At 42.8% G+C, this 23293-nt stretch overlaps 1 protein-coding gene across 2 annotated transcripts in view; it reads right to left on the bottom strand.

Moving 5' to 3' along the window:
• Positions 1-23293, bottom strand: part of ARHGAP28 (Rho GTPase activating protein 28) — a 230082-nt gene that overhangs the window by 37367 nt on the left and 169422 nt on the right. For both annotated transcript variants that reach the window (XM_075316393.1, XM_075316394.1), the window contains exons 4-10: positions 18887-18974; positions 18586-18728; positions 14856-15021; positions 14659-14750; positions 13061-13138; positions 9788-9950; positions 4141-4223 (exon numbers count right to left, since the gene is read on the bottom strand). In XM_075316393.1, the coding sequence (XP_075172508.1) occupies positions 4141-4223; positions 9788-9950; positions 13061-13138; positions 14659-14750; positions 14856-15021; positions 18586-18728; positions 18887-18974 (813 nt within the window). The remainder of the gene's footprint in view (positions 1-4140; positions 4224-9787; positions 9951-13060; positions 13139-14658; positions 14751-14855; positions 15022-18585; positions 18729-18886; positions 18975-23293) is intronic.

The following is a 23293-nucleotide window of genomic DNA, read 5'->3' as shown; positions in this document are numbered from 1 at the left end:
AATGCACCTAAAACGCATGTGCGTATTTTACCTATCTGAATAAATTACGGATCCTGTGATAGATGTTTATGAGTCACAGTGAAAAGCTCTAAACTAAGGAATGGTTGTAGCTTTTGAGTATTTTATGAAATCAACTGATCACACATATTACAGTCCTTTGTTTAAAGTTGCAGCTGCCAATGCACAAATATATCCAAGAACAACTTACAAAAAAACATGGATCAATTAATCATTTGCAAGAAAAGTTGTCCCAATTATGTGCTTATGATGATGAGCTGACAGCTGAGAAGTGATCTCTATTGTCAGAGCAAGTGAGCAGTGTGGAAACTACGAGTGTGAAGACCGCAGGATTATTTTTTAGAATTAAAACTTAACACGCTTTACACACTACGATATCGTTAATGTTTTATCGTCGGGGTCACGTCATTAGTTTCGCACATCCGGCGTCATTAACGGTATCGCAGCGTGTAACACTTACCAGTGACCTTAAACATCCTCCAAAGTGGTGAAAATCGTTCACCATGGAGAGGTCGTCCTAAAACCAAAAATTGTTAATGGTTGTTTAAAGATGTTGTTCGTCGTTCCTGCGGCAGCACACATCGCTGTGTGTGACACCGCAGGAGCGAGGAACCTCACCTTACCTGCGTACCGCCCGCAATGAGGAAGGAAGGGGGTGGGTGGGATGTTTGTCCCGCTCATCTCCGCTTTGATTGGCCGGCTGTTTAGTGACGTCGCCGTGACGTCGCTGTGACGCCGAACGCACCTCCCCCTTGAGGGAGGGATTGTTCAGCAGTCACAGCGACGACGCCGACCAGGTAAGTGCGTGTGACGCTGCCGTAGCGATAATGTTCGCTGCGGCAGCGATCACACGATATCGCATGCACGACTGGGGCGGGTGCTTTTGCGTACGATATCGCTAGCAATTGCTAGAAATATCGTAGCGTGTAAAGCCCGCTTTACTGTCTCTCTGTCTCTGTCCCAGTCTCTGTCTGTCTCTGTGTGTCTGTCTCTGTGTGTCTGTCTGTCTGTGTGTCTGTCTCTATCTATGTGTGTCTCTTTCTCTATCAATGTATGTCTGTGTCTATCTCTCAGTCTGTCTGTGTCTATCTCTCTGTCTGTCTCTGTATCAGTCTATCTGTCTGTCTCTCTCTATCTCTGTGTCTGTCTGTCTCTATCTTTGTGTTTATCTGTCTCTCTATCTCTGTCTCTCTATATCTTTGTGCCTGTCTGTCTCTCTCTATATCTAGCTGTCTGTCAGTCTCTTTTTATGTCTGTCTCTTTCACCATCTGTCTCTTTCCCCATCTGTCTCGTTCCAGGTCTTTAGGTCTTTCTCTTTCCCCGTCTGTCTCTTTCCCCATCTGTCTCTTTCCCCGTCTGTCTCTTTCCCCATCTGTCTCTGTCTCTTTCCCTGTCTCTTTCCTTATCTCTGTCTCTTTCTCTGTCTTTTTCCTTGTTTCTGTCTCTTTCCCTGTTTTTTGTCTCTTTACCTGTCTGTCTCTTTCACTGTCTCTTTCCTGGTCTGTCTCTTTCCCTGTCTCTGTCCCTGTCTGTCTGTCTCTCGGAGTCTCTGTCTGTCTCTTTCCCTGTCTGCCTGTCTCTTTCCCTGTTTGTCTGTGCTTGTCTCTTTCCCTGTCTCTCTGTGTCTGCCTGCCTCTGTCTGTCTCTTTCTCTGACTTTCTCTCTTTGTCTCTTTCCCTGTCTGTCTCTGTCTGTCTGTCTCTTTCCCTGTCTGCCTCTTACTTTGTCTGTTCCTATGTCTGTCTGTCTCTTTCTGTCTCTCTCTATCCATCTCCCCTACCTCACACATTAGCTTCTTATACTAACAATTTATTTTGTTGTTATAGCAACCAATCACAGCTGCTATTAATAACCTGTAGCTTGCAGCTCCATTGACTTTAAAGGAGTCAGGTTTTTTGTAGAGTAACTGTAAAACGCGGGGTTAAATTTTCCCATCAAAACATAGTCTATGATGTTCCCTGAATCACATGGAGTGTCTATGCAAAATTTTGTGATTGTAAATGCAACGGTGCGGATTCCTTTAGCAGACATACACTTACACACACACACATACACTCAGCTTTATATATTAGATGTAGAGGTCCATGAGCTAGGGTTAGATAAAACTTGTAGACCCAATGCAAAATCTCCAACAGGGCCCCCCACTATCACAGGTTCTGAAAGTGAACTGTAATGTCCAATAATACTATTAACCTGTAGATATAGAGTAAATCTGCAGATTAATAGCATTAGGAAGGTGCCTGGCTGCCATATTGAAAATGTGGCACCTGGGAGATTATTACCTTTATTCCTTCCTGGAACCACCGACTTTCAGTCATATAGATGTGCCAGCGTGGATTCTGCCATCGCTCACTATGCTGTGAGTGACGGCTGTAGGCATGTGCTAGCACTTTCATTGACACACGGCTCAGCAGTGGATCAGTGCAGAGCCAGCTCTTTTCCAAAGGGTCGGGGCATGCCTACAGCCTTTGCCCAGAGTATAGTGAGCGATGACTAAATCAGCGCTGACAATCCCGTATTACTAAAGCACCTCCCTGTAGGACTAAGTTAATTTTTTCCTGGATGCCACAGTATGACAGTTGGACACCTTCATAATGCTATTAACCTTGAGAATAACCCTATTGCCATGGGTATGTCATGGTTGACAGACAACCCTGTGGTGTCCGGCTCCAGAAGGTCACTGCATTTGACTACACAATATGCACTTGATATTTCATTCTTCCTTCCTTGATGTGGATGGAGCTCTATGTATCTTCCCTGTTAGGGTTAACTCTTTCCCTTTTGCACCCTGCGTATATCTTGGCAATTCAGCTGCAAAGTCTTAGATCCATTCCCCGTGTCTATATATACCTGACTTTTCCCTTGATGGTAATAGAGTTTCCTCCTATGCTGTTCAGATTATAAACAGTCGGCATGAAATCTCATGTCATAGCACGTTGTTGTATGTTGCTGTCATTCTTACAAAATAATTTTGCAGATAAGTTGTCTGTTTGCATTCCCCTGTTTATTCTCTCTGTGTGTTGTTTAGGTTTTAGTTGGGTTCACTAGTGCTTATCCCATCCTGTCACTACCTAAGGACTATTTCAGTGTCAGGTAGGGCCTAGGTATCCTGATCAGTGTATAGGTGCAGAACCTATCTAGGGACATCAGGTGAGCCACGGGCCAGCAGTAGGTTTTCCCAGGGGTCACCATCTTCCCTATTCCCTAGAGAGAGGATTCACCCTTCCACCCCTGCCTTTCGCCCTTCGTCTTGCATTCCCCTATACCAAGCATGACACCTATATATACAGATTATTAGCGTTATTGGACACAACAGGTTCTCTTCAGTAGCATTCATTGTTTCAAGTGGGCAAGAGGGTCCTTTTAGGAACCCTGAAATCCAGGGTCCAGGTGTGATTCCATCTCCTATACCTGATGTAATTATACCTCATCCATTTGAGACATTGTGAAGGTTTATTAAATGACATTTGCAGTAAAGTAATGAGGCAGCCTTTCTTATGAGCCCCATAGCAGTCTGATGGGCTACGATTATAGCATGTACACCACGGAATTTATCCATATCATCTCGGTAGCAGGCAACCTTCCTCTTCACTTGAGCCTACAATCAGTAGATGACAATACAAAATGCCCTGTTTTTACATCAGATGGGCAGGTCACCTTACCAACAATTTTTTAACAAAATATAAGATTGCCCAAAGTTTTTCTCTATTATATTAGCCATCTAGTAACACTACTCAACCTTACTGAGCTCAGTCAGTCAGACAGTGGACATACTCTGCCTTTACGTGAGGCCATGAAAAATGGAATTGGAATTGGACTTATTCTCCAACCCCCTCTTATCACTTAGCTATTATTTTCTATTATTGTGACTGACACTTGTTGGAAGGATTCATATTTCTCTGATCATTTTTTGTGATGAGATGTCATTATAAGATCTGCTTAGACCGTAGCTTCCATGTACCAAGGACTTCATAAGCTGCCAAGTGCAATATCTGGCTTTTCTTTCTAGATAAACAATGCAAATATAATCAACATGTGAAATGATTGCAATGAACTTACGTCTTACTCCTGGAAGGAAATGCATAAAAATATTTAGTGATACTGTTTCTAATTTAATTTACCTTGGCAGTATCTCTGTTGGCATCTGGCAGGAGCATGATTAATAGATGAAGAGCTTGCAGCTGCAATTTGATCTTGGAGATTTCTAAAGAAATGAAAATAACCAAAGTAAGATTTTTTTATATGAAAGTCTGAAATTTGATTAGTTACTAAGAAGAGTCTTACTGTGTTCTCATGAGGATTTGTTTTATAAAACAACCCAGAGTTGAAAGATTACCCTGTCATAACTGTTTTTTACATCACTGGATGGCATAAATTACGCATTATCTACAGAAAAGTATTGACACAATGGACTTAGTTATTGTATGAGTGGCCTACAAAGCTACCACCGCCATAACAATATCAGCAAACAAACACTCACATGAAAAGCTCAGAAACAAGCTCCCTGACTGCATTCTTTAGTTATAAATTACCTATTGTCTGTGCTGGCGCTTGATAAGGACATTTTTATATCACTAGGATGAAATCTACTTGTAGATGAACGGACAGCATTAGTCGGTCTTCTATGGAACGTGACTTTTAATTGTTCCAAATGGCCACAAAGTCTTATTCTTCTATGCTTACAGGGGAAAGTTGACTTAAAAGAAAATCCATTATTATCTTCACGTGTTTAGTTTATGCGGGTATTTTGCACCTATCGAAGCCAATTGGATCTTTGCCTCATATTTGAGTTAGAATAACAATATCATGACGCTCTTTAGGATGCTATGTTCTTGTCATACCCTCGGTCACACGGTCAGTCTCCCCTGGGCAGGGAGATTGACGTTCTCCTCGCACCTCCATATCCTGCCTCTGGCTCAGCTTCTGCTGATGGCTCTGTTGCTCCATCACTTACCCTGTCCACCATGCTGAGCACTTCTATCTTCACCTTCTTCTCCTCCCGGAACCTGCGTCCTCTCAACAGGTCCTCTGGGAAAATGCTTAGGTGGCGCCCTCCGCACTTTGCTGTAATGTAAAGGAAAAGTATACCTGTTCCTTGTTCTGATTCTGACTGCAGGATTGCTTCCTGCTTATAAGGCACCTGTTCCCTATGGGTGGTGCCTGGGCAATGTGCCTATTCCTCAGGAACGTTGCTAGAATTCAGGCACTCACTGCACTGCTCTGTACTCCCTAACTGCACTCTGCTGTGCAAGATACTCACCTTTCTCTCTCCACAGAATCTCCTGTAGCCGGCCCGTTATTCCTGGCTTCACTGCATACTTCGGATCCCCTTCTACCGAGTTTACCTCTGTGGTCATTCAGGAATGCCGGACTCTTTCTATGGCTAGGATCCGCTTTGTCAGGAGAGGTGCAGAGCATTCCGTATTCCTTCAACTACAGGATCTGCTTCCTTTTGATTATACAGAGCATTTGGGATTCTCTTCTTTGTTTGAGCCGGCATTCCACTGTCTAGCTGGAACTCCTATGGACAGTCTGACCATCCAGGGCTATGACCACGATAATCCCTGTATCGAAGTTCTCTCGCCAGTAGCTCCGCTGGCAGTGCTTAGCGTGAGTTGTCCCTCTGGCAATCGGCTGTCTGACCCTCCGGGGAAGTGCCGGGATAATCCCTGTATAGGGGTTCCCTCGCCAATTGCTCCTCTGGCAGTGCTCAGTGTCATGACCCTTTAACACTGTTTAACATTACTTTAAATAAATTATCTTCTTTCTCCTAGTTCTCTCAAGTGTCTTGCTGTATTGGGTAATCCGCTGATCCAGCGAGTCCACAGTAAAATATCCATGCATCAGTGGCGTAACAGTTCTAGAGGTAGTGTTCTCAAAAGCATTGCTCCTAGAAGAAAATGCCTAACATATACCCTACATTTTTGTGAAGGGGCAGCATTCATAGGCACCTGAGTTGTGTATGACTCCTACGGGACTTCTGGTGACACAATACTAGAATAAAGTGCTGCCATGTGAATCACACTTTGTACTGAAAATGTCTAAAAGGTAAAGGTGTTGTTCACTACTTCTACACTGATAACTATCCTTAAGATGGGTCATTAATATCTGATTGGCTGGGGTCTGACACCCCCCCCCCCTGTCGATCAGCAGTTGCAACAGCATCAGATGACCAGAGATGGTCAGTTCCGAAGCTGCCACATCTTCTGATTGCGACTGCGGCCGGGCACTGCACATCCAACTCCTATTGATTTGAATGGGAGAAAGATGGGCAGTACCTGGCTGCGGCCACTATCAGAAGACAGGGCAGCTTCAGAACTGAGCATTTTTGGCTGCCAGCACCAAGAACGGGGGTGACGGGTGTCAGACTCCAGCCAATCAGACATTGATGACATATCCTAAGGATAGACCATCAATATAAAAGTAGTGGACAAATTCTTTAACCTATGACTAATTATAAAATACACTTCCTAAACTGAGGACTATATTATTTTATATAGCTTTTACCACTGTGTTCCTTTTATGTCCTCTTCCATGATGTAACAGAAACAAGGGCTTTTGTTTTACCACCAGAAAGTCCCATCTAGTGACAACACTTTAACAATGTCCTATACAATCTACTTAATACTAAGAAATGGCGTTTTTCTATAAAATGTCATAGCTAATGAGGTGTGTGGAGGGAAGGTGTTTTTTTTGGAGGTGTAGCTTTGCAGTTGTTAAACTGAAACCAGAGTAAGAAAAAACTCTTTTGGTGCTCAACCAACAAATAATAAATACCAACTAGTATGAAAAAAAAATATATGTGGCTCATAACAGCCAATGAGTGACCACTCACAAGACAAAGCGGTGGTGCGCATGCACTGTACAGGAAATGTGGTCAGTCCCGCACCTGTGTGTCCATCACGTGGTCAGCACAGAACAATGATGGTTTCTACTGACAGTGGCTGCAGGGCCGGTTTCAGGTTTTTGTGGGCCCTGGGCGAAAGAGTCTCAGTGGGCCCCATCCACACATAGGCTGTGTGCGCACGTTGCGTCATGTCCCTGCAGAAATTTCTGCAGGGATTTGACAGCACATGTGCGGTTCAAATCGCTGCGGAAATACTGCATAATGGAGGCAGTGTTTATGCAGAAAAAAAGACGATTTCATGCGCTCTTTCATGCGATCTTCATAGATTGTGCAGAGGACGCAGGACACATGCATTTACGCTGCAGTGCAATACGCAGCGTAAATGCATGAAATTCGGCAACGTGCGCATGAGTCCTTATACATACACATACAGGCATACGTACACATACTTATTTAAAGAGAAATTCACAAAAACACATATAAATAGACAAATCTATACACAGTCATATACACTGACATACATAGATATACATAGATATACATCATACATGCACACACACATTATTTTTATATATTTATACTGTATATATATTTCTAATATAGGGAAGCCGGCAACAGCCTCATTCACCTCCCAGCTTGTCTAACAGACATGGCCGCACATAGAGCACACTAACACTGCTGTATGTACATAACAAGAGAGGCTGGGGACAAACACATTACTGGCGGGAATACATATTACTGAGGGAAGGGGTATACAGCAATGGGGGGCATACAGCTCTAGAGGAGGGCAGTGACTCTGAGGTGGGGGGACAAACATCTCTGAGGTGGGAATGACATGCAGCTCTGGGGGTATATAGCACTGGGGTGGGGGAGACATACAGCTCTGGGGGTATACAGCTCTGGTGTGGGGAAGATATACAGCTCTGAGGGGGTAAACAGCACCTGGGTGGATGAGACATACAACTCTGGGGGTTAAGTAGTATGCAGCCCCCATATTCCTCCATATAGTGTTATGAAGCCCCCATAGTCCTCCATATAGTATTATGTAGCCCCCATATGCACTATGCAGCCCCCATATTGCACTATGCAGTCCCCAAATAACATTAAGCAGCCCCCATATAGCACAATGCAGACCCATATAGCATTAGGCACCTTCATGTAGTCTACAGCCCGCATATAGCACATTGCAGACCCAGATAGCATTAGGCACCCTCATGTAGTATACAGCCCTTATATAGCACAATGCAGGCACATATAGCATTAGGCATCTTCATGTAGTATACAGCCCAAATATAGCACAATGCAGACCCAGATAGCATTAGGCACCCTCATGTAGTATACAGCCCCTATATAGCACAATGCACGCACATATAGCATTAGGCACTTTCATGTAGTATACAGCCCAAATATAGCACAATGCAGACCCAGATAGCATTAGGCACTGTCATGTAGTATACAGCCTGTATATAGGACAGCCTGTATATAGCACAGTGTATATAGCACAGTGCAGAGCTAGATCGCAGTAGGCACCCTCATGTAGTATACAGCTTGTATTTAGCACAGCAATGTATACAGCACAGTGCAGAGCCAGATAGCAGTAGGCACCCTCCCTCATATAGTATATAGCCTGTATATAGGACAGCCTGTATACAGCACAGTGCAGAGCCAGATAGCAGTAGGCACCCTCCCTCATGTAGTATACACCTTGTATATAGCACAGCAATGTATACAGCCCAGTGCAGAGCCAGATAGCAGTAGGCACCCTCCCTCATGTAGTATACACCTTGTATATAGCACAGCAATGTATACAGCACAGTGCAGAGACAGATAGCAGTAGGCACCCTCCATCATATAGTATATAGCCTGTATATAGGACAGCCTGTATACAGCACAGTGCAGAGCGAGATAGCAGTAAACACCCTCCCTCATGTAGTATACACCTTGTCCATAGCACAGCAATGTATACAGCACAGTGCAGAGCCAGATAGCAGTAGGCACCCTCCTTCATGTAGTATACACCTTGTATATAGCACAGCAATGTATACAGCACAGTGCAGAGCCAGATAGCAGAAGTCACCCTCCCTCATGTAGTATACACCTTGTATATAGCACAGCAAAGTATACAGCACAGTGCAGAGCCAGATAGCAGTAGACACCCTCCCTCATGTAGTATACACCTTGTATATAGTACAGCAATGTATACAGCACAGTGCAGAGCCAGATAGCAGTAGGCACCCTCCCTCATGTAGTATACACCTTGTATATAGCACAGCAATGTATACAGCACAGTGCAGAGCCAGATAGCAGGAGGCACCCTTATATAGTAGATAGCCTTTATATAGGAGAGCCTGTATACAGCACAGTGCAGAGCCAGATAGCAGGAGGCACCCTCATGTAGTATACAGTGATTAATACTCACTTCTCCTCGTTCCCCCGTTGCTCCAGTCTCCTTGGCGCGTCCACTGCTGTCGCTCGCTCTGACCTCACTGCAGGCGCGCAGTGATGACGTCACTGCGCTCCGCTGCAGAGCTGTCAGAGTGCCGACAGTCACAGTGGGGAGAATAATAAGAGAGGCAGCGCCCGGCTCCGTCTCTCATCATTGCTCTCAATTGTATCAACACCTGCGATGCCGATACAATTGAAAGCGCGATCCTCGGCGGGGGGAGGGGGCGGTGACAGCGCGGACACCGGGCCCCCCTGAGTAGCGGTGCGCCACTCCTACCATCGCGAGTGGGCCCCCCAGCAGCTCAGGGCCCGGGATTTGACCGGGTTTGCCGGGTGCTGACGCCGGCCCTGAGTTGTTGAGCTCTGATATAGAAAGTATATTGGAAAAATATAGAACTTTTCATTACATAAAGTATAACATTTGTTTGATGAAACTGGATGATCCCTTTAATTCTGACAACATTATAATTACTTACTTTCCACTAAAGCAGTGAATGCAGGGTGATACTCCATTGTAAACATAGGTGTAGGCAGTTCCCTTATGAACATCTTTAGGAGACCGGCAGCATCGTTGTTTCGAACTTTCTTCCAGTCAAAAGTGTTATCATAAAATTTTAATTCCAATTCCTCCCGGAGACTCTGTAAAAATGGAAAATCTACTGGGTCAGCGCTAGCTAGTCACAATTCTGTACTAATGAATTCTTAATGGCGTTTTACTCTCATAAAAGTTCTGTTCCCAGGGACGGTTTAATGTAAAAACAAAATGGTATTTTTCTCCTCATCCCCAGGTCCATAACTAATATTCGCCACCTCCCCAGTCTCTTTGTTTCTGCAGTGCTATCAACGTGCTGTCAGCACTGCAAACAACAGAAATCAGCACAGTGATGGATGCTCAGCACTGGACCTGGGGAGGGTGAGTTTAGCCAGTTTGTTTTTTTATATATATATATCAAACTGCACCTGGGGACAGAAAATTTATGAAAGCAGAAAAAAGTTTCATATCTGTACAGTAGTCTGAGTTCAGTTATGATAAATATGCACGGATTATGCCAATTCTTTGGATGGATGATGTCAGCTAGAAATGTTTCCTTTGGATTTAGAAAACAGATAGGATGTAAACTCATTGCTGAGAAAGGTTTTGATTTTTAATTGTGTAACCATGTGTTTCTACAACCCCATAGTTGTTACCCTGCTTTTCAGGGCTGTGGAGTCCATGAACCAAACTTCTGACTCCATCTCCTTCATGTTTCCACACTTTAAGGGCGGCTTTGCACACTACGACATCGCAGGTGCGATGTCGGTGGGGTCAAATTGAAAGTGACGCACATCCGGCATCGCATGCGATATCGTAGTGTGTAAAGCCTTGATGATACGATTAACGAGCGCAAAATCGTCGTAATCGTATCATCGTTGCAGCGTCGGCGTAATTCATAATTACGCTGACGCGACGGTCTGATGTTGTTCCTCGTTCCTGCGGCAGCACACATCGCTGTGTGTGAAGCCGCAGGAGCGAGGAACATCTCCTACTGGCGTCACCGTTCCGTAGGATATGCGGAAGGAAGGAGCTGGGCAGGATGTTTACATCCTGCTCATCTCCGCCCCTCCGCTCCGATTGGCCGCCTGCCGTGTGACGTCGCTGTGACGCCGCACAACCCGCCCGCTTAGGAAGGAGGCGGGTCGCCGGCCAGAGCGACGGTCGCAGGGCGGGTGAGTGCGTGTGAAGCTGGCGTAGCGATAATTTTCGCTACGCCAGCTATCACACGATATCGTACCTGCGACGGGGGCGGGCACTATCGCGTGCGACATCGCAGCATCGGCCTGCGATGTCGCAACGTGCAAAGCCCGCCTAACTCCAGCTCCTAGGTCTTCATAAATGACTCATATACTAATAATGAAAAACTAGTATGGAAATAACAAAATTGCCTGTAGTAAAATGTTAATATCCGACTTTTCATCCCCAACAACTATATTTAGCATTTAATATTCTTATTTAGAAGCTAAGTTGGTATCTAAAACTGAAACTGATGGTGGATTCTCATCTTCTACTAGAACTAAAGATGAGCAGACCTGACAAGCTTCGATTGTGCCAAAATTGTACAAATTTCACAGGGACATTTGATTTTCAGCTAAATTTATTCTCACCAAATTGAATGTTATGCTCTCGGATCTTTAAAAACGTATGAGAATAAATGTAAAATGTAAAAAAGAAACCTAAAATAACTAGTACTTACCTCACGGCTCATTTTTACTGGTCACTGTACCCCATACTGTTTTCGTAACTCGTCCTACCACTGCCACACGCTGAAACCCTGACATCTTCATGCTAGATTGAGACTTCTGGAAGTGACTAGGCTCAGGATGATAGACACACCAGTGGGTGGGACCAGGTGGTTGGACATGCCCACCCAGGTGTCTAGACAGCGAGGGGCGGGAAAACAAGCAGATTAGCTTTGAGTGCAGTTGGTAGTTCAAGTTGAGAGGAGCGTGGGCTGGAGCTAGGTGTAGCTCCAGCAGAGGAGGTTCAAGTTGAACGGTGCCAGGGTTGGAGCCCTGGTGCCTTTGGCTAGGTGGCAGACGGTGGTCTACGTCAGCAGGAGACGGGAAGACAGCTCGGCAGAGCCGAGGTGGACCAGGATAGGGTTGTAGCCCACCGGTACAGACACGGGGAACCGACCCAGAAACCGGAGCGCAAAGGGGGGTACTCGGACCCTGAAGCCAGGACCGGAAACCAGCGGCCTGGTTAATTAACCGATTGAGGCCAGGACTAGAGGTCCTGTCCTGCCCAAAGTCCCTCATAGAAGACAACAGTCCACCGATAGGGATAGGAGGTCACCACCAGGGCCCATAGATCCCACGGGCCAGCGCCTGTGGGCACGGCTCCTTAGGCCACATCCAGCCGGGAGCGGACTTCTGAGTTCCAGACCAGGCAGTCCACCATACACAAAGTCAGTGCAGAGGAAAAGGACAGAGATCACCAGCCTGAGTGGGAGACCTGAATGCAATCGGCCGCGACGGCCAGCCACCAGCACCTTAGTTTACCAAAGACTCATGTGGTTCATTTACTGTGAGTAACCAAAACATTCCCCTGTTGCTGCTATACCCTGCACACAGACACTGGGCCTCAGGGCAACCATCCCTACCCATGGAGGGATTAACATCCAGCTGCCACTATATCTCCCCCGGGTGCCCCATAACAGTAGCTGTGGTGTCCCACCTCACCACACACCGTGGGTGGCGTCACAAACTTAATATGGCCTAGCCCGTACATCTACGTCCCCCCATTTATTCGGCGTGTCCGCGAGACCCCCGGGTCCGGAGACCCTCGAGCCACCCCCCTTAGGAGGTCCAGATCCGAGCAGCGGCGGCTGCTGGCACGGGGGCGGCACACTAGCAGCGGAGATGGCCAGAAAGGTGAGCAGAGAGGTAATATTTTTTTTTCTTTTTTAACTGTTGGTGGCCCTTAATGGTTCAGCAAAATAGTGGCCAGCCAGATACCATTTTGCTCAATTCACATGGAGTAAATTACAAAGACCAACATTACAGGAAAATCAATTTTTGTAAAATTTGAGTACAATTAAATTTCATTAGAATAAATTTGCCCAAATATAACTAGTACTTATTATCTAAATTTGTAGTATCAAGGTTGGTGCATTTTTTTGTGTTTCCTTAATAAGCTTTGTCAGATATAAAGAACTTGATGATTTATATACAATAAGCACAACCAATTTGGTATAGAATGGACTAATTACCTTAACCCGAGAGGCAGAGCCTGGGACTCGCAGTATTCCTTCAGTCTCTAGACCTGTTTCTTCTAGTCGCTGCAATAACTAATGAATAAAATGCACGTTTTAGACAAAACAATCATGTCACTAGATTTCACAATACAAACTGAAAAGAAGGCCAGTGGGCAGCACAAAAATAATCATAAATAACTACAGATTGGGGATGCTAACAATACAGTCCGAACATGAAAATGAATGCAAAAAAGAGAGAAAAAGCTGACTGGTAACAGAAAGTGCACAGCCATATCATATTATGCATATCAATCTGACAAAAACAACAGAAATTTTATTAAAAAAACTTAAAAACATGTTGGACAGGAAAAAATAATTTCCAAATATATTGGGACAGGATATAATAATCCTACAGGAATGTCACCAAAATAGTATAATATATAGACACTGAGCAATAATGTCTACAATAGTATCTGGCAGGTACACTATACAGTGGGGATAATAGATAGTTAAGAAAAATACAAATATGTAGAAATCATCCTAATACTAGATAACAAGTGCATAACTTCAATAGTCATCAACAAACATTTGCCATGATTGCACTGACTGCCATTGAAAATAAAAGAGTTCCCAGCACCCCATATTACCTACTACCCTACACGTGTCGCTACTTCAGTAGCTTCGTCAGGGGTTATCCTGCACGTGGACGGGATAACCCCTGACAAAGCTACTGAAGTAGCGACACGTGTAGGGTAGTAGGTAATATGGGGTGCTGGGTACTCTTTTATTTTCTATGGCAGTCAGTGCAATGGTGGCAACTGTTTGTTGATGGCTATTGAAGTTATGCACTTGTTATCTAGAGTCAGAATGATTTATACATATTTGTATATTTCTTAACTATCTATTACCCCCTCTGTTAGTGTGCCTGCTAGGTGCTACTGTGTAGATATTATGGCCCAGTGTCTATATATTATATTATTTTGGTGACATTCCTGTAAGATTATTATATCCTGTCCCAATATATTTGGAAATGATTTTTTTCCTGTCCAACATGTTTTTAAGTTTCTTTAATTAAATTTCTGTTGTTTTTGTCAGATTGATGTAGATAATATGAAATGGCTGTGCACTTTGTTACCAGACAGCTTTTTCTCCCTTTTTGAATATATTTCACAATACACTACTAAAAAATCTTTCACACCCGATGAGGCTGATGTAATTACTTTGAAAATACAGGTTAGAATAGCTGTATTATCCTTTATACAAGTTTAATTTAATTTCTGGATTGATTGACAGCTCTTCCCTCCTGCTGATGAGACCTCACAATAACCAGCATAAGCTGCAGCTGTCAGTCAAGCTGTTTGGGTGGAGACTGAAAATATATATGGGACCATGGGCTGTTGTAGTAAGAAAACTGGAATCATCTTATATGCATTTCTACATGAATTTTAATGATTTTTGCAGTTTTTATAAATATGAAATTTAGTGATAGATCCTTTTTAAGCACGAGATTATGTTATTACTGCAAAAAACATATGTATTAAAGAAAACATGGAAAAACTATTTTCATTCCATTGGTGGTTATATGCACAATATTGTATTTATTGTATTCTTACTTTTTGAAAGATCAATGGGACTTTTGTGCCAGGCACTTTCTTTTGATCAATTTCTAATAATGTTGTCAAAGGAACTCCAAAAAGGCCATTTTCTAAAAAGAAAAAAAAACACATAAAAAATAAATAAATAAAAACAAACTCATTAATAGACTGAAACATTATCTTAAACACAAGTAGCTTATAATATCAGATTTTACCTCTTCCCTTAACGCGGAGAACTCTATTCCTCTTTAATTCGATTCCCAAAGCATCATAAAAAGCTGTTAATTCAATTAGAGACAAGTACCGGATTTTTTTCATGTCTTCAAGTGATAAATCTTCAACTTCTGTAAGCCCAAATCTGCTTTTCCAAACAATGAATTTCTGAAAGATGACAGGAATTTTCTGATTGGCTGACTCGCAATGTAAAATTAAACCTACTAAAAATTTCATGTACACATACATCATTTGTATAAATTGACATGGTTGAACCTGAAAAATTATTATTATTATTTATTATTATGTATGTCTCTTACAGGATTATTCCATATAAGCATGTCAAAAAGAAAAACTTGGCCCAGCTGAAATTTCCCAGCGATGTCTGCAGATTTCTATATCAGTCAGATATTGTTAAGTGATGAAAGAAATATTAATCATCCACTATATTACTGTAGCTCAGATAAATCCAATAGTTAAGCACTTTTTGTTGAAAAGCTAGTTGACTATGTCTGGTAACGGTTTCCTATTTTTTCATTTGAAAAGAAGCAAAAAAAAAAAAAAACAAATAAAACTTTACAGGGGATAATGTATAATAAATATGTGTTTCGTGTAACCATAATGTTTGCAATACTAGTTCAGTTTTAATTTTTTATTTTTTGAATAGAAATTTACCAAATACTGTATTTTCTAGAACATAATGTTTTAGATCTATTCACATAATACCATGTTTTTCCAAAAATAAGACTGAGTCTTATACTTTTTTTGCCCCGAAAAAAGCGCTAGGGCTTATTTCCGGGTAGGTCTTATTTTTGGGTAAACACAGTATTGGCGATAATACCAATGTGCTGTATATGGTCACTAAAGGCAGTGGCTTACCAGTAATAGCAGCAGACTATTCGACAACTATGAAGCTCTTGAGTCGGGTGGTAAATGGGGAGTCTGCCCGGAGTCTCAATTTCAACTGTTATTGGATCCTCAAGATGCAGAAATAGTTGAACACATTAGAGGAGCAAGGAGCTTTTGGCTCCCTGGTTCTCCATTTACCTTTGTGTGGTAAGCATAGATCATGCCTGCTACAGGAAGTCTCAGTCCACATTGCACAAACCACAGCACAGAGCGGCACATTGAGGGAATGGCCTACGCAAGTAGCTTTGATTTTTTAAATTTTATGAGTCACCATATGTAGGGGGAGACTGTGGTAGCAACTTACTGTGTGGGAGGTGAGCTGTGGGGGCCACCATATTGTGTAGGGAGCTGTGGGTGTAGGGAGGTGGATTGAGTGCTGTCGCGTTTCTTCCCCAAAGACACCATCTGCATTGTTGTATTCTTGGGTTGTGTAATATGAATTGTGTTCTTTCTGCATCTTTTGTGAATAATCTGACATGTTAACTGTGCTGGTAATGTGATGTGATGTCATGTGTTCCTGTATAATGCATAATGTACAATGGTATTTATGTGGTTGCCAGACTGTAAGGCAAGAAGTAGTTAAACATGAGGACTAGCTCACAACGAAAGGTGTTAGTTGATAGGGAAAGAGATGGTGCCTTCTATAAATTTAGTAAAGACCCAGTGTGTAATAGATACAATCACATAGTCTGTAGGTTGGCACGGCTGCATGCAGTTGTGGACTTGTGGTTAAAGAAGAATAGAGGAGACTTGAGTCTAGATTGCATGATTCTAAAGTGATGACCGAGACACAGAACATGAGACAATGCTGAGGCTAGAAACCAGATTTTAAATGGAGTGGCAGGAAGATGGTCAAAGTCTTGTTTTAACCCTCCTCTGGTTTATTTGCACATGTTTTGCAAACCCTCCAGCTAGACTAATAGACTTTGAGCCACGAAAGAGCTGCACACCCTTCACCAAGGACTTTTCCAACCAGCCATGGACTCTGCACCAATCCCTTTATGGACTTTGCCCCTATCTCACCCTGGACTTTGTCCCCTTAAAGACTATGTTTTTGACAAAAGGACAAATGTTGGGTGAAGGGAGGATTGATGATTTGACTTTCTGGCCGGGTTGAAGACACGACGACTATTCCCTTAGACCGGAAGGTAGTCCACACAATGCATGTCCACACACCAAGACAGGACCATGTATTTTATGTAGTGTGTCAGGGCATGCAAAGTCAATCCCTCACCCACGACTACTGCCCCGCGACACTCTGCATGAGGGACATCAGGCATTGTGTAGGAATTTAGGGGTCTTCACATTGCGGATGGTGCTGAAAGGGTCATCTTACTGTGTGGGAAGCTGTAAGGTCACCAAACTGTGCTGGAGGCTGTGAGGGCCATCATAGCATGTACAAGGTTGTGAGTGCATAATAGTGTGTGGGGTTCAGTGGGGACCATCATACAGTATGGGCTGTTGTTGGGGCATAATACTGTGAAGGGGTCAATATGAGGACCTCATAATGTATTGTATGTAAGGGATTTATGTGAACATCCCACTGTGTTGGGAGAATCATGGCAGAATCACACGGGGGGCAGGATACTTTGCTGGAGGCACAGTTGGGTGATCATACCATACATGTGGGTCAAACATAGGGGTAATTCCGTGTGGGGATATCATATTGTATGTAGGGGCAATAAACTCTACGGCGGCCATGAAAGGAGTATTGTAGTAGGTGAGAACACTAAGGAGTCTCAATAGGGGGAAAATTACTATATCAATATATATATATATATATCTTCCTGTTTTAGAACTTTGGAGGTATGCACTTCTGTGACTACACCTATGTGCTGTGACCTTGTCTTACATGGGCAATAGAACTATTGCACATTGTCTTTTGAGCACTGTTATACATATACACTTAAGGCCCCGTCACACTAAGCAACATCGCTAGCAACATCGCTGCTAACGAACAACTTTTGTGACGTTGCTAGCGATGTTGCTGTGTGTGACATCCAGCAACAACCTGGCCCCTGCTGTGAGGTCGTTGGTTGTTGCTGAATGTCCTGGGCCATTTTTTAGTTGTTGCTGTCCCGCTGTGAAGCACAGATCGCTGTGTGTGACAGCGAGACAGCAACAACTAAATGTGCAGGCAGCAGGAGCCGGCTTCTGCGGAGGCTGGTAACCACAGTAAACATCGGGTAACCAAGAAGCCCTGTCCTTGGTTACCCGATATTTACCTTTGTTACCAGCCTCCGCCGCTCTCACTGCCTGTGCTGCCGGCTCCTGCTCTGTGCACATGTAGCTGCAGGACACATCGGGTTAATTAACCCGATGTGTGCTGTAACTAGGAGAGCAGGGAGCCAGCGCTCAGTGTGCGCTGCTCCCTGTTCTCTGCACGTGTAGCTCCGTGCGCTGGTAACCAAGGTAAATATCGGGTTGGTTACCTGATATTTACCTTAGTTACCAAGCGCAGCATCTTCCACGTGGCGCTGGGGGCTTGTCACTGGTTGCTGGTGAGCTCACCAGCAACTCGTGTAGCCACGCTCCAGCGATCCCTGCCAGATCAGGTTCCTGGTGGGATCGCTGGAGCGTCGCAGTGTGACATCTCACCAGCAACCTCCTAGCAACTTACCAGCGATCCCTATCGTTGTTGGGATCGCTGGTAAGTTGCTTAGTGTGACTGGACCTTTACTTCATATTCATACAATCAGTGATATCACTATCCTTCCTTAATAAATATTACTTATCATGGACTATAAATACTCTGTACAAGATTGGCCTCACATTTGCTTTCAATGAAATCTAGCAGATAAAAACTATTCTTTGTGCACTTACAGGTAAGATACAATCGTCTTTTTTAATTCTTTGGTTTGGCTGTTTCTCTTTATCATCAGTAACAATGGCTTCTGAAAAGGACACTTCAAAAGACAGTTCTTCTGCTACCGCTGGGTTAATTTTTTCTAAAGTGCAGCTGTTAGCTGAAATACAAAAAGACATTTTGAAAATTATGCAGAATAATCATTGTTTGATGATAAAACTGATTGTTAAAAGTAACTATATATACCAATCTACTAGTGTATGCTAAGAAGCATCAAAGTAGTGCAATCTACTCCTAAACTGATATGAGCAAACTTACGAGTGACAGGCTTCCTGATTGGTTTCTTCATGGGGATTGGAATCCCATTTGTTGCAAGAGGGCATACCGGTATGGGTTCAAATGTGGGCTGCAAAAACACAAAAAACAATGATTCATAGGTTTAAAACATTGCAACACAAAGTCCCGATGTATTATTTTTGGTCTCGATAAAGAGGGTTCTGGTGTACGGTGTTTGAAATTCACTAAGGCCTCCTTCACACGTACGTGGTTCCGGCATGTGTAGTGTCAATTTTCACACGTACACGAGACATGCTCATTAAAATCTATGTTGGTCTTCACAACTCCGTTTTTTAAAACTGACTGTGTATTCGTGTGAACCACATGTGTGTCCGTGTGATCCACACACGACATGTCTGTTTTTCCTGGCAGCACAGATCACATGGACCCATACAAGTCAACGGGTCTGAGAAAAAAAACACGTACTGCACATGGATCCGTGTGACATCCGTGTGCCGTCTATGTGGCATAGAGAGGAAATCAAAATCAGTAATTCATTGAATGCACTTATGTGTTAACAATATGCAAAGAGGATAGATAGATAGATAGATAGATAGATAGATAGATAGATGGATAGATAAATGGATAGATAGATAGATACAGTCATATGAAAAAGTTTGGGCACCCCTATTAATGTTAACCTTTTTTCTTTATAACAATTTGGGTTTTTGCAACAGCTATTTCAGTTTCATATATCTAATAACTGATGGACTGAGTAATATTTCTGGATTGACATGAGGTTTATTGTACTAACAGAAAATGTGCAATCCGCATTTAAATAAAATTTGACCGATGCAAAAGTATGGCCACACTTATCAATTTCTTGATTTGAACACTCCTAACTACTTTTTACTGACTTACTAAAGCACTAAATTGGTTTTGTAACCTCATTGAGCTTTGAACTTCATAGGCAGGTGTATCCAATCATGAGAATAGTTATTTAAGGTGGCCACTTGCAAGTTGTTCTCCTATTTGAATCTCCTATGAAGAGTGGCATCATAGGCTCCTCAAAACAACTCTCAAATGATCCGAAAACAAAGATTATTCAACATAATTGTTCAGGGGAAGGATACAAAAAGTTGTCTCAGAGATTTAAACTGTCAGTTTCCACTGTGAGGAACATAAGGAAATGGAAGAACACAGGTACAGTTCTTGTTAAGCCCAGAAGTGGCAGATATCAGAAAGGCAGAGAAGAAGAATGGTGAGAACAGTCAAGGACAATCCACAGGCCACCTCCAAAGGCCTGCAGCATCATCTTGCTGCAGATGGTATCAATGTGCATCGGTCAACAATACAGCGCACGTTGCACAAGGAGAAGCTGTATGGGAGAGTGATGCGAAAGAAGCCGTTTCTGCAAGCACGCCACAAACAGTCGCCTGAGGTATGCAAAAGCACATTTGGACAAGCCAGTTACATTTTGGAAGAAAGTCCTGTAGACTGATGAAACAAAGATTGAGTTGTTTGGTCATACAAAAAGGCGTTATGCATGGAGGCAAAAAAACACGGCATTCCAAGAAAAGCACTTGCTACCCACAGTAAAATTTGGTGGAGGTTCCATCATGCCTTGGGGCTGTGTGGCCAATGCCGGCACCGGGAATCTTGTTAAGGTTGAGGGTCACATGGATTCAACTCAGTATCAGCAGATTCTTGACAATAATGTGCAAGAATCAGTGATGAAGTTGAAGTTACGCAGGGGATGGATATTTCAGCAAGACAATGATCCAAAACACCGCTCCAAATCTACTCAGGCATTCATGCAGAGGAACAATTACAATGTTCTGGAATGGCCATCCCAGTCCCCAGACCTGAATATCATTGAACATCTGTGGGATGATTTGAAGCGTGCTGTCCATGTTCGGCGACCATCAAACTTAACTGAACTGGAATTGTTTTGTAAACAGAAATGGTCAAATATACCTTCATCCAGGATCCAGGAACTCATTAAAAGCTACAGGAAGTGACTAGAGGCTGTTATTTTTGCAAAATGAGGATCTACAAAATATTAATGTCACTTTTATGTTGAGGTGCCCATACTTTTTTACCGGTCAAATTTTGTTTAAATGCGGATTGCACATTTTCTGTTAGTACAATAAACCTCATTTCAATCCAGAAATATTACTCAGTCCATCAGTTATTAGATATATGAAACTGAAATAGCTGTTGCAAAAACCCAATTTGTTATAAAGAAAAAAGGTTAACATTAATAGGGGTGCCCAAACTTTTTCATATGACTGTAGATAATAGAATGGATAGATAGATAGATAGATGGATAGAGAGATAATAGATAAATAGATAGATGATAGATATAGATGATAAAAAGTATGAAAGATAGAGAGATGGATAAACAATAGATAGATGTAGATGATACACAGAGAGATAGCTAATAGATAATAGATTGATAGATGGCTATAGATGATAAACAGAGAGAGAAAGACAGATACATAGATAATAGATATAATGAAATATAGATATAGATAGATGATAGATAGGTAGATTGTACAGATATTAGCCAAATAAATAAATAATTAAATGAACAAAAATCTACTTGGGTTCCCCCCATTTTTGATAGCCAGCAAAGGTACAGCAGACAGCTGTTGGCTGCTATTATCAGGCTGGGAAGGTCCATGGTTATTTGGAAATAGAAAAGACTAAATAACTGAGGAAAATATTGTTATAAATAAATTCCTAAATACATTTAATTTGCACATCACACTCATTTTGTCCATGTAATCACTATAGAATGAAACTGGCTGCCATCTGGTTACACTGATGGAAACCTGTCTAGAATGCTAAGTCTGGTGCCTGTGAGCATGTGCAGTAGATGTTCCTCTTCTCTTCCCTCATATGTAGTGATGTGCTCCACTAATACTGCTGAAGATACCAATGGTACCGAATTTCAGAACATCCTGTCTTTCTGAATAAGTAAACGTTACACAGCTTATCTCCAGGTCCCAGCAGCAGATCTTCCTCCTGCACATGCTCACAGGCTCCTGACCTAACATTCCTGGACAGGCTTCTGTCAGTGTAACGAGCAGTGGTCACTTTAATTCTATAGTCATTATCTCTTTACTTAAAAATATCCTTTAATTGTTTATTTTTTTCTATTACTGAAGCACCCCTTTAAAGGTAACCTGTAACCAGATTTTTCCCTTATGAGCTGCAGCCACCACCAGTGAGCCCCTATATACAGTATTGTAGAATGCTGTATATAAGAGCCCAGACCAGTCAGTAGAACATAAAAAAACCCCCTTTATTATACTCACGTAGGGGGTGGTCAGGTCCGATTAGTGTCACTGGTCTCGGTCCAGTGATTCCTCTATCTTGTGCAGTTGACGTCCTCCTTACCAGCCCCGTGAGGATGACACATCCTTTGTCATCCACAGAGAGGCCTCTATTTCGCTCCTATGCATGTTTCCTTTGATTTTCCCAGCTGAGAGCCGAGTAAAGTACTGTAATGCGCAGGCGAGGGGAAGGGTTAAAGATCGCCCGCGCATGTGCACTACAATACTTTAATCTGCTCTGAGCAGGGCAAATCAAAGTGCGCAGGAGCGCTATAGAGGCCTCTGTGTGGATGATGTAGGACACGTCATCCACACAGGTATGGGAAGGAGGACCGTGAGTGCACAAGATGGAGAAGGTGCCGGACCCGAGACCAGCGACGCCCATTGGACCGGACCGCCCCGCAGGTGAGTATAAGAGAAGTTCACAGAGTGGCCTGGGCTCTTATATACAGTAATCTAGAATTCTGTATATAAGAGCTCACTGGTGGTGACTCCAGCTTATAAGAGGAAAACCTGGTGACAGGTTACTTTTCGTGAGTGTATAATAATACTTAGTACATATAGGGCCAACATTTAACCTCACTTATGCAGTTATTTAATACTGTATAATCTCCTCCCTAATGCTGATGTCTCTGCTTGTTGATCCGTCAATCTGTTCTCATCAGCCATGTGCAGAGCTCAACAGAACGCGGAGATCTGACGACTGAGGACATTCGTGAGTCATGCACCTGTGTGATCATCACTGTGTGATCTTCAGGAACGGAGGTTAAATCTTCAAATGTACATTCTCATACAAGCAAAGGTGTTGAACATGTAAGGGATTGATGTATATTACAAAATTGTATAAATATTAGGCACACGAAAATACAGTTTTGAGATAATCAGTAGTCACATTTTTGGATAAACCCTAAAACCTTTAGATTTAAAGCGACAAGGGGAAAACATTCCATTGTTTCTAATTTGCAACTACTGTAGTTTTATATAAAAACAGTCCCTATAGTAATAAACATCGCAAATAAGGCAAAACAGAAAAAAATTGCATGCACAGCACTAAGTGCGGCTCTCTCCCTGTACGTGGCCTATGCCACATTTTTATCTTTTGCATAAA

Source organism: Anomaloglossus baeobatrachus, chromosome 6 (genome assembly GCF_048569485.1).
Source record: "Anomaloglossus baeobatrachus isolate aAnoBae1 chromosome 6, aAnoBae1.hap1, whole genome shotgun sequence".
In the NCBI taxonomy this organism is placed as follows: Eukaryota; Metazoa; Chordata; class Amphibia; order Anura; family Aromobatidae; genus Anomaloglossus; species Anomaloglossus baeobatrachus.
Note: the sequence above shows the minus strand (reverse complement) of the source record. Positions and strands in the feature narration are given on the sequence as shown.